The sequence below is a fragment of the Neopsephotus bourkii genome, unplaced genomic scaffold, assembly GCF_033783945.1.
Source record: "Neopsephotus bourkii isolate Nb327-2 ecotype Australia unplaced genomic scaffold, CSIRO-AGI_Nbou_v1 NB_196, whole genome shotgun sequence".
Taxonomy (NCBI): domain Eukaryota; kingdom Metazoa; phylum Chordata; class Aves; order Psittaciformes; family Psittacidae; genus Neopsephotus; species Neopsephotus bourkii.
Window position 1 is genome coordinate 16921470 of NW_026900709.1, and position 12098 is coordinate 16933567.

Consider the following 12098-nt stretch of genomic DNA (forward strand, 5'->3'; position numbering starts at 1 on the left):
ATGCTGCTTAGGGACAGAGCAGCAAACCTGCAAACATGGACTGTGCTATTGATGATCTCCCACCTCCAGTGTCTCTGGGTATTTTCTGGTTCCTTTTTAGGATAAAAGTACCTGGAGTGTAGGCATGAGAAAGTGTTTTCGGATGGAAAATAAGATTAATACAGAGCTTTTTGTCCGCATGAATCCACGACCCTGATTTGGGCAAACGGCCCGAGCTGCATGAGCGGCGCTTCCACCTCCGGCCGGCCAGTCTCCGGCGGCGTTCCCTCTCCTGGAGCAAAGGGACGCGGGTCAGGCGGCACCGGCGCGACCTCCCCGCTGCCCCTCCCGCGGCAGCACGGGGGAAGCCCGCGGGCCGACCCGCCCCTCCTCCGCGCCGCGGGGCGCCGCAGGGTGGGATCGCTCCTCTGCCCTCCCCGGGGCAGGGCTCGGCGGGGCCGGTGCGGTGGAGCGGAGCGGGACCGGGTGGGCGCAGTGCCGCGGCGATGTTGGGCGTGCGGCTGCAGCTCCTGGCGTGCTGCCTGCTGTTCGGCGGCACGGCGCGGGGCTCCGCCGCCCTCCGCCGGGACGAGGTGCCCTCCCTTCGGAGTGAGTGACGGCTCCGGGGCCGGCCCGGGGCCGGGGGGCGGTGCGGCGGGTCGGGGGGCGGCATTGGTCGTGCAGCGGCGCCGGGCTGAGCCGTTCGCTTCCCGGACGCCTCTCAGCCCCGTCCCTCCTTTCCGCGCTTGCAGCCGTGGGGAAGCCAACGGGCCTTAGTGCAGTGGGCGGACAGGAGGTGTCAAGGTGGGGGGAGACTTCTGCCGGGGTTCACCCTACCCCTGCTAAGAGGGGTTGGGTAGGGTGAAGGTGTTACCTCGTCCTGAGGTGAAAGGGTCTGGAAGCCCTCCCTATTGCCCGTTGGTTTCTTTGCACTTAAAGGCAATAGAGGTGACCGGTTTTTATCCTTTCCAATAAATTCCAGTTATTTTCTCAATTGCCACATAAGCAATCCTCACCGCCTTTTGAGGGGGAAGGAAGTGGGAGGTGAGGAGGAAGGAAATGAACATATCTTGGTCTCCTAGTTTTGCTACAGCCATTTATTCACTGTGTTGAACCTAAGTAAACAGGAACTTGGAGGGACTGGTCTGCTGTTAGCTCTTCAACTTTGTGTCAGCTTGATGCTTCACTTCTGCGAGTTTGTTTCTTGTCACCTTGTTGGTTTATGGAAGGACCTGGGTGTAGGAGAAGCTGGCTGTTTCCAACTGACAGCGTTTCTCCACCCTGTCAATTTCTGAAGTATAAGCTGTCTTTTTCTCCTTGGGTCCTCTGGGGCTTGCAAGTTTATAAAGCCTTTGACAGCTCTTTATATGCAGGACTTTGGGCACAGAATCCTCCTAGCCTAGCAGCTTTGTAACAAAACCCTTTAGTGAGAGCACCTGTAAAACAGATGGCATAGCTTCATCAGCTGAAAGAAGGGAAGTTTTGGAGGTGTTCTGAAGGCTGGGAGCTATTCCAGTTGTCTCACTGCCCCACTTGAGAGAACTGAGCTGGGGCCCATGGAGCTGCCACTGACCCTGCCACCTCTCACATCTTACTTCTCCCTTGGGCTGGCAGTTACCTGGCAGTCCTTGGGCCAGGATGGCTCTCTTGCTAATTGCATCTTCTAGTTGGGGAGCAGACACCACATTTGGAAGGGGGCTCTGTGGCTCGCGTGTCATGGTCTGGCCGTTCTCGGCACAAGTTGCTGTAGGGCGCAGAAGGGAACCATGTATTATTCACAGATATCATGCAGTGGAGTCATCTGTGTAGAGTGTGTAGGACCCTTATCTTTTCTCAGCAGTTCCTGCAACTCTAAGAGCCTTACAGATAAAGGCATTCAAAGGTTGAGAATCCTTCATCTTTGGGTTGATGGTGTTGCTCCCTCCACCCTCAGGAAGCTGCTGCATGGGAGTTGGTGTATGGTGTTGAGGCAGAGGTAGATTAGGAGTTTGCGTAAGAAGCTTATTTAAGTGTGAATCCCAGTATCATGGTGAATTAACCTCATTAATCAGTGTTTACTGGTGCTAACAACATCGCAGCTTCCACTTAACTAGCAAATGAACAGTGTATTTTCTTGGCTAACCAAGATAAGACTGCTGTGGGAAAGGCATGAGAGACAGAAACCCTTTCTGGACATGTAAATATTGACGCCTGCATTGCCCATGTAGGATTGGGTTGGATAAGAAGAATGAAACCAGCACAAACTGCACAACTTCACCGAAAACTCAAAGGTGAAGGGCTAGACAGGCAAAGTGTATCTGGCAGTGTTGTCTGATGGTTTTTCAGTGAGTTTAGGCACCTCAGAACGGTAGAGATACAGTGATTAAAGGAACCTTGCTCAGCCCCAAAGGGTTAAGGACTTAATGTCAGACAGCTGTTGAGTGCTTGGGAGCTGCAATTGTATATAACAGGCTGGTTCTCATCTGTTGTCAGTCAGAAAGGCTTGTTCCTGCTTTCTACACCATTGCAAGCTACCAGTGTCTATAGCTATGTGGAAAGTGCCCTTGCTACCAGTGATACCATTTGCAGTGTGACTGTCCTCTTTGTAAATCAGACTTCTTGATGTGCTTTGTGCAGAATTTGTAAGCAAAAACCTCCTCGTAATTTATATCCTCTTTGTTCTGCTTGTCGTGTGTGCATCTTACTGGTGAGCTGTCTCCTGTCTGTGACAGCACTGTCCCACTGCTGCTCAAGAAAAATCTTTCTTCTCTAGAGCTACACCTGAACTGTATGTGCTAAACCCAAGATAGCATCAGGGTGGACCTCTGCATCTCGTATTTTAGATGTGGGCTGTGTCAGTTTGAGAGGGTTTGGATTTTTTTCAGTTGTAGTTACTGCTTCAGAATGTTAGGTGTAGTGGATTACAGTAGCTAGAAAGCACGCGTGGCAGAAATCGTCGCTGTGCAATTTCAAGGTAAAATGGTAGTATTGCTCAGGTTTTCAGCACATAATCTCCTGAGGCATACAATAAATATCTCACTTATGATGTGAGAGGAACTCCATGGGTTGATTGCCATTGGATTTCAGAGTGAATAAAATAGATGAGCTGTTACAGGTTTATGTTTTGCTGATTTCCAGTTCCTCAGCTGCCCTTACTTTTTTCAGTCTATATGCTCAGTTAAGCATTTGCTCCCAAGACATTAAACAGTTGGCTTTTTTTCACATACTTAAAATGTGATGTCACATAACTCAGGGAATTTCTACATGATTCCAAGAAAGCTGGGATGTCAGGCTTACCCCACAACATCTGCTGTGGTCCGTGGTAGTCATGTATGGTTGAACAATATGCATTTTGTAGGGAGGGCATACTCTAACCCTTAACCATCAGCTCTTGTGGTATAGATGAATCCTATCCTTTCTGTATACTCTTTACAATGTAAATATTTTCTTTCTGCCTCTTTAGTTGCAGAGCTCAAAGAATGAGTATGGCAGAGGGTATGGCAATATCAGCCTTAAACTTTTTAGCTTTCACTTTAATTGCACTCTCTGATCCCCCTCCCTGAGAATTATTTTACAATGTACAGTATGACTTCCTGTAACACACAAACCTGTGCTCCACTACTGGGTGTTTCTTGGTGACCTATGCCTTGGGTTTTTTTCTTTGTATAGGACTGATGTTTCTGGGCACCCCTTTTATATGGCTATTGAACTTGAGAAATACTACCTAGCCTTATTTTTGTGATCTTGCAAATGGTCCACGTGTTAAAATCTCACCTGGCAGTGTAGTTAGACCAGTACTGTTATTTTGTGAAGTGACAGTTGTTCTGATGGATATTTTTGGTTTTCTTCCTAAATAGCTCCAACTAAAATATTTGTCTTTTAAACCTATTTGATCAATTGCAGTGTTCTACAGAACTAAACATATTTTATTTTCTTTATTTCCTACAGATAAAGGGATATTTATTATACAAAGTGAAGATTCCAACTTATGCATTAAAGTGGACACCCTTGGCCTTGTTCTGGAAGACTGCGATCAGCTGTCAAAAGACATGTTATGGAAATGGGTATCCAATCGCCGTCTTTTCAACATAGGCAGAAGTACCTGTCTAGGACTGAACATCAGTAGGCCAGAACAGCCATTGAGCATGCTTGAATGTGATTCAACTCAATACTCATTATGGTGGAATTGTGATGGAAAAGCATTAGTCGGTGTGTCTGAGTACAAATTAGCTCTTGAAAACAGCAAACATATTGTGGCCCAAAAACAATCTACTTATCAGTGGAAACAGTTTATGTCCTATGATGAAGACCTCTGTGAACACCCATTTCAAGGTAGAAGTAAAATCTTGTCATAGAAATATAGATAGGTATAGTTTTCAAAAGCTCTTCTGAAGCAATGTCAGGTACTTGTGATCTGGCTTCTATTGTGGCTTGGGACTAGAAGTTTGGGGTTTTCATGTGCAATGGTTGAAGTGAGCATACCGCCACTTATCCATGAACCAAAAAAAAAAAGCACCAATATCCTTGCAAACTAGGAAATGCACATTTCAAATCCCTCATAAAATAAGAAGGGGAACTAGGGATTTGTAGTTGCCTGTCCTGCAGATTTCTTTGTCAGATAAACCCAAAGAGAGATAACAAAGGATTTGGAATTCCCATCACTGAAAATCAGTCTGTGATCACAGTGTGCTTGAAATGAATGTTTGCAGCATTCAGCACCTGGACTCTGAACATGCCAAACTTTGGAGCAAAGATCAGGCTTTTGATTATTCCCGCTGTACTTCTAGCAAAGGCATAGGAATGTGTGTCAAGATCCATGTCTGCAGACCTGACCAGTTTTCCAGGTATAAGGACTAAGATAAACCCATTGACTACAAACAGCAGCAGACTGTTCCTTGACCCCTTCATTGGCATTTCTGTAGAAGGAAAGACCTAATATTTGCACGGTGTGTCTCAGACTGAGGCTGTTTATTCTCCCCATTTAAACTAGGTGTTTGGGTTGCAGATCTGGTCTCAGTGGTTTCCTCTGTAGCTGGGCTTAGCCTCTGCTTTCAGCAGTCCTTCCTTTGGGACCTGGGATACCTGGTAAAGCACTGTAGCATCAAGACTCTTCTTTAAAACCTGGTAAAGTTTATATTGAGACCAGATAGAAAATATTTAAACCCACAAAAGGTCTTACACATTTGCTATGTACACCCAGGGCGGTGAATGTAGGCCTGCTTTAGCCCTAGTACGGCAACATCTGGGAGAAGAGGATCAGCCTTAGGCGGGTGCTTCTAGTCTAGTTTCAGACTCAAAGTAGTTGACTGCAATTGGCAAAATCTCTTTCAACTCCCGTTTCTGTTTTCTTAGTTTATGCGCATGTAAATGCAAGCCAGGCTGTTAGACCACCAGGCTGGGGGAGTATCTTTAAAGGAAAAAATGTGTATAGATGTGGTGAGAGGTTTATAGATGACAAATTTAGTTTCTTGCTGGGACTTATTATTTATTTTTTTTATTTACCCATGTCCTTTATAGAATCTGTTCATATCAGAAGGCTTTAAAGGGGATTTGCAGTGTGTAAACTGCTTTTTTATATGTGCTCATCCAGTCATTAACTCTGGAAACCTCTAAGAACCTGGTGATATGTACTGATTCTGTAGTTGAAGGACTTTGATCTTTAAGCTGTCAACATGGGATCTTTGACAAACAGACTAACAGTTTCATTGTAAATGTGGTTGTGGTTCTTTGACCTTTTGCAGTGCAGAAGCTCTGAGGTTAAGGAGACACTCATTGAGGTAAAGCTTTTGCAGCTTTTAGTTGCACTGAATTGTCTCCATGTTTTGGTACTCAAAAGTACAATAGGAAAATACTGGAAATATTTTGTAAGGCTTTAATTGATTGTGGCAGCAGGTGTATATAACATCAGTTCTTTAGCTAGGTATTATTCCCCTTGGCATTAAAAACTTTAAAAAAAAAAGGTTTGTTTAATATTCCTTTGTCTTTCACGTTTCCTTTCCCATAGAATGACAAAGAGAGTGGGAAAAACATTAGAAATCCACTTTATAAAGAGTGGGAGGAGCAGGGGAAATAATGCTAAGTTGCTTGTCTATTATAGACAAGTAAAAAAGGAGGTAGAGTTTGCATCCGTGTACTCATTCTGCTAATGATTGTTTTATGTAGTTGCTCTGAAGTGTAAGTGCGAATCTTATATGTTAATTGTTCAGGTTTTGGCTTTGGGGGTTTTTTTGGTGGTTGTGGTTTTGTTGTGGGCTGTTTTTTGGGGATTTTTTCACTTATACTAAGTTATGAGAATGTGGTGACACATTTCATAAGCTTATCATTCCCAAATTCTGTTTACTGAAGTCATGCAGCTCATACTTGTAACGGTGTGTTATCAGTTATAAAATGAAATTAAAAAATAACTTTACACAATTTATCTCTATCATTGCTGCTAAAAATGGGAAGAATGAAATATGGGGGTGAAGAAATTTCTGTGGTCTGCATTCTTTTAATCCCTGCATTTTGTTTATTCCAGAAACATACACCTTGCTGGGAAATTCCTTTGGTTTCCCATGCATTTTTCCATTCAAATATAACAACAAGTGGTATTATGAGTGTACCAGAGATGGAAAGGAATTTGCCTGGTGTGCCACAACAACTCACTATGAACAAGATGAAAAATGGGGGTTTTGCCCAAATGCTGGTAAGGTGGTGTTTGTCTTCTGTCTCCCCCCACCTCCCAAGAGTATCTTTGCTCTTTATTAGTAATTCTAAAACACTCTCTTTTTTGGATTAATTCCTTTCTGTTAGAGGGGAATGTTTTTCTTAAAAATGCAAAAGAAGACTTTAGCAAATTGCATTGTAATTTGTCAAGTTTGGCTTTTGGAGACCCAACTCCTCATCCCAAAAGCAAAACCGGGGGTTGGGGGGGGGGGGGAACAAAGGGATGTTATTCCACACAGCCCACTGATGTAACCCTGCAGCTAAAGCTCTCTCTCCTCTGTTCCAGTGATATATATAGAGCATCTCTGAAGCATGTAAAGTAAAGGCTGTCCTTCCAAAGTCACGTTTTGCTTTTGACTGTATTACATCTTGTACATTCTTTTTCTTCTGTGCATACTTGGGCACGCCTTGGGCCTAAAACATATGGAAGCAATAGCCTTAAAAATAGTTGCTATCAGAAATGTTTTGGATGTATGATCTCCATGGATATTCTAGCTTCTTGCATAAATAAACAAAATAGTATTTTCTCTCAGCAGAAGTGGTTTGGAAAAGGCCTCCCTGCTTAAACTACTTTTCAGATCTTTGTTCCAATGCATCTTAAAACCAGCTGGGCAACCATTATAATAGATGGTATTTTCAGCCTTACTTATACTTTGTAATTACAGTAAGTTTATTGTCTTGAGTATAAGACAGAAGGACACCCAGTGACTGCTTCACAAGTGCTGTGAAAATCACCACCACCTGCAGATCAACTCCCAAGGATTTTATCAGCTGTATTAAATATGGAGCAACATTTTATTCTGTTAGTGCCCTATTTCCATATGTTCATTAACAAAGGAACATGAAAGGAGTTCAGAATTGTTCTTCCACTGGGATGCCATTGTCATTAATTGAATTGTTCAAGTTACTGCATTTCTGATTAGTTTGTGGTCTTGGGCTGTTGGTGATGGGTCTGTTTTTAAGCAGAAACTGGCTGCGACGTTTTTTGGAAGAAGAACCCTGACACAAACCTTTGCTACCAGTTCAACCTTGCATCTGTGCTGACCTGGCGTGAGGCAAGAGCTGCCTGTCAGCTGCAAGGAGGAGACCTGCTGAGTGTCACCAACCCCGAAGAGCAGAACTACATAAGCAACCTAAGCAGTGAGTAGACATTTCTCTGGGGACCTTGTAGTGACCAGAGATGTAGTTAGACTTCCTCTTTACCTGTGAAAAAGGGGTAAGCATTGGAGCTTGTGACGTCTCCCCCATTGCTGCTGGTGAGTCTTTGAAAAAGCAAGGGTGAAGGTAAGCTATCATCTTAACAAACTGAGTGCAGAAGTGGAGGTATGTGCTAAGTGAGGGTATAATTGTCTTAATTATCCCTTCCCACAGAGAGTCCCATTCTTTCTTGCAGCTGTGGTTATGGAGTGTGCTTGGTTTCTTTGGAGGATTATACAAGCATTTACCTTCTCCACAATGTACCCTGGTGTCCCTTTCTCCCGTTAAGCTTCCTTTGCAAGAAAATAAATTATCTTGCAAATGTGAACGATGAGAACATTTTTCAGGCTTGAATTAAATATCCTGTATGGGGGAATATGGCAACTCTGTTTCCATAAATGGATGGTGTTCCTCCTCTGATAAGCCTTTTGTTTTCCCCTGTACAGCAAGCATCTCAGACAAATTTTGTGGAGCCTTCTGACAGCATGCCTTCTGTGGGTATTTTAGCATGTGTGGAGAGGACCAAGTGGAGGAATGGGTGGGAAAGCTGTGATGCAAAAGGCTGCCTCAGGTTTATTTCCCACTGTTTCCCATTATTGCTAATTTTCAATTGCAGGATATAAGCCAACAGGAAGTTTTTACAATTATTTCATCAGCTGCTTGATATGCCTCTAGGCTGTAATGGGACTGAACATGGTTTATGGAAAGCTGGAACAGGCTAGCGTTTATGTAGCTGCTTCTACATTATGTTCTACATATTAACATTCTACATATGTTAGTGCTTCTAGGTTAACTTCTAAGGCTGGCAACAGGAAGGGTTCTGCAAGAAGGGTTTGCAGGACAAGTAGCTTTTGAAGGATGCAGATTTCTGAGTTTATTCCTTCTCTGTGTTGATTAACAAAGTAATAGACGTTTTCTAAGGACAGAGAAAACAGCCTGAACTTTCTGGAGGCCGATTTGAAGTTTTGTTTTATTCCTACTGTAGTAAAGTCAGGACAGCAGGTCTATACCTGTAGATGTTTTAAAACATGGAGAAAGAGTGAAGTATTACTTTATTTTTTCTGTTTCAGGGCAGTTAAATGCCACAGACATGATGCTGTGGACAGGCCTGAATCACCTGGAGGAAGATGCTGGCTGGCAGTGGTCAGATGGAGCACCACTAGTGTTTGTGAACTGGAGAGCAAGTACTTGATGTTCCTCTTGTATATGTTATAGCGGTGCAATTATTTGCTGTCTGTAACTGCTGCTTGATACAAGACTGCTGTTCCTACAGCTGTGTTTGAAAAGTGAATCAAATGGACAAGTGTACTTCTTTTTTCAGTAGGAATATTTATTCACATTCATGAATAAAAGCTCCTAGAGATGTAGCATCAATTGAAATGAACTGTTCAAAGCATTGATCATCTAACCCTTTTGTCATTTACCTTTAAAGGCATTTTTAAGATTCCAGTTGCATATTTAAAAGCTGTTATCTAGCTAGTTTAATGAAAACAAAAGGAGTTTGAGTTTGTTTACATTAACATCCTGTTAAAGCACATTAGCATGAGCTTTGTAACTTGGTTTGCTCCTTGCTGAGTCTGCCCACCAACAGATATAAATAGACACTAGAGGTAATTTCAGCCTCTCATCTCATAGCAGCAGCCAAGGAGGAATTGCTACACATGCATAACTCATGGTCAGCGTTCAGCTGTTCATAGTATTGGTGTTTGGGTGTGCAGAGGTGCATGTACATATGTTCAGTAAGATGCAGAGCACCTTACAACACCATCTTGCAAGAACTGATTTTTTGTATCTTGTGCTTCTCAAAAATGTGTTTGCAGATGTCTCTGATAACCGGTTTAGAGAAAATCATTGTGCAGTGATTAATTCAAAATTGAAATATGGCTGGCAAAGTTATTTATGTGAATCTGGATTGCCTTTTGTGTGCAAAAAATACTTAAATAAGACAGAGCATGAAACACTGGGTAAGTCAGTATTACTGTATCCTGTTCGTGGGTGTGGAGGGAGAACAAGAGAAAGCCACATGAATATAAAGTCAGCAGAACAGAGTCTTAGCTTTATTAAATATATAGGTTTGCAAGTTTAAGTTGAATGCAGTTTACTTTAAGTGATGTAATAACACTTCTGTTTATATGCAGTCCTGGAAAACATGTTGAGAGTCTTGAAGCTAACAAATAATTTTAATATTAGTAGCATTTAATTGGTTCCTTCCATGACCAGAGGCTTACAGAATACTCATTCTCTTTATACTACAATAAAGCCACACTTTTGAGTTTGAAACCAGGTTTTCAGCTTTGAATGGAATTAACCAGTGGCCCACAGTGAATAAACTTGTACAAATGCAGCACAGAATTTGCAGTTATTTTTATGGCATGCTGTACTTCTGATGTACAAAATCACTGTACATATATTTTTTTTTAAGTGTTAATATCATGAGTGTAGGGTAGATAGTACATAGAATGCCTCAGACTCACATTCTGTGGGGAAGTTAAACAGAGAATTGAGTTTATTCAGAGACTAATTCTTGTTTTGATAAGAACAGCTTACATAGGTTCAACTTCTTCCTCATAGTTGTGAAGAAAGTTTCCCCACTTGTTTCAGATAAAGGACTTACCCAAGCTTTTTGTAGGTAATGCATCTGAAAAACCTTTAGCTGGATTTGAATCAGGTTCGGAGGTATTAAGGGAGATACAACCTCTTTTAAATTGAGTAACAGATTCATTAGTGTGTTTGCACTAGTCCAGCAGTCAAAATGGTTGAATCATAAAATAAAGTGGGAGTAATTTCAGTTTGTTTGGTATGTGATGTTACCTAGGGTATGCGTTTTGGCCTTCTTAAGTCATCTTGGTCAACTCTGATTTCAGTGTATGAAGATTAATAAAGTAGCTCTGAATGTGTTATGAACATAGCATAACCTTAGTAATACTATCTTAATATACACAAATTTTGTCTGCTTAATTAAAAGATACATGGAAGTATTATGCCACTCGTTGTGATTCTGGCTGGTACCCACACAATCGCAACTGCTACAGACTTCATAGAGAGGAGAAGAGCTGGAATGATGCTTCTATCTCATGCCAGAGTGACAATAGTGGGCTCATTAGTATATCCTCCATGGCAGATGCAGAGCTGCTCCTTAACTTGCTTGGAAGTGGTAAGTTTTAGGAGTTAAAGTGTTCAGTGTTTCTTGATGTGTTTTGTGATGCTCTTTTGTGCAGCCCTTTAGCAGTTAGCCACTTCAGCACTATATTACGTGGTTCACCTGAATGATGTTTCCCAAACAAAAAAAAAAAAACCACCTGATTCCTACTCTTTTCAGGAGTCTTAAAAATATATAGCATCACCTTCTCTAATAGCCATACTTAAAGAAATTAATCAAACCACAGTGAGGCTATAGTAAATAGACAAGCTGGCTTTTGTTCTTTCCTGTTGGTGGCTGGTCCCTTGCAAAACTGTTGCAAAATACTCTGTGATCATCCTTATGCAAGAATTCTGCTTAGAAGCTACAAGCAATTCAGAGTATCTTTTGCTTTCAAGCTGGCCTTGTCCACACCGAAAAGCTGCTGCTGCTATGTTGGCAGAATCCGTTTTGATGGCAGCAGGGTGTATCAAAGGGGTCCTGCTAGTCCACATTGTCCTAAGAGGTAGTATAATTAAACAAGGGACATAATGAACAAAAGCTCTTTGCAGCAATGCCAAGACCTTTGTTGTCATAACAGCAGCAAAGAAAAGAGAGTACTTTGTGCCTGCAGCTGACATCAGTGTGCTGGCAGAGCTGCACAGTTTGATCGTGAGTTTAAGCTTCCCGGACCTGGGGCACAGTGACATGTTTTATCACCCTGTCCCATCAGCTATGGTTGCAGGATGGTGTGTTAACCCAGCTTTACTGGACATCATCTTTCATTATCATCCCTCCCACCTCCTGTCCTCTTTGCTGCCGTGTCTGTCTTTCTTAGGAGATTAACCACTTCATCATCTTCCTCATCTGTGTTAGTAACCTCCATAGATACCAAATGCAATTATTTCCAGAGATGCTGTAATGGATAGATGCAATTGTTCTCAGCTTGTATTCATCTTCAAAGTCTGCTGCTTCTATTTCATCCCTGCTTCAGGCTTCTCTTCCAGAGAAGGGCTTACATGCCTGAAAGTCTGTCTGCTTTTTCTGGCTGTTGTATCTGGCCAAGTAAGACATTAGATCAAACCACAAACCCTGCCTTTCCTGTTTGCCAGCCACTGTG

The 12098-nt window shown here is 42.5% G+C and overlaps 1 protein-coding gene across 8 annotated transcripts in view; it reads left to right on the forward strand.

Annotated features, from left to right (window-relative positions):
- The window catches only part of ITGB6 (integrin subunit beta 6), a 98374-nt gene that overhangs the window by 37389 nt on the left and 48887 nt on the right, over nt 1-12098 (forward strand). For 5 of the 8 annotated variants that reach the window (XM_061344181.1, XM_061344183.1, XM_061344182.1 and 2 more), the window contains exons 14-19: nt 3907-4290; nt 6476-6643; nt 7627-7803; nt 8931-9044; nt 9681-9824; nt 10826-11014. In XM_061344181.1, coding sequence (XP_061200165.1) covers nt 3907-4290; nt 6476-6643; nt 7627-7803; nt 8931-9044; nt 9681-9824; nt 10826-11014 — 1176 coding nt within the window. Of the gene's footprint in view, nt 1-413; nt 589-3906; nt 4291-6475; nt 6644-7626; nt 7804-8930; nt 9045-9680; nt 9825-10825; nt 11015-12098 lie in introns of those variants that run through there. The other 3 variants (XM_061344186.1, XM_061344187.1, XM_061344184.1) reach the window with 3 other exon arrangements.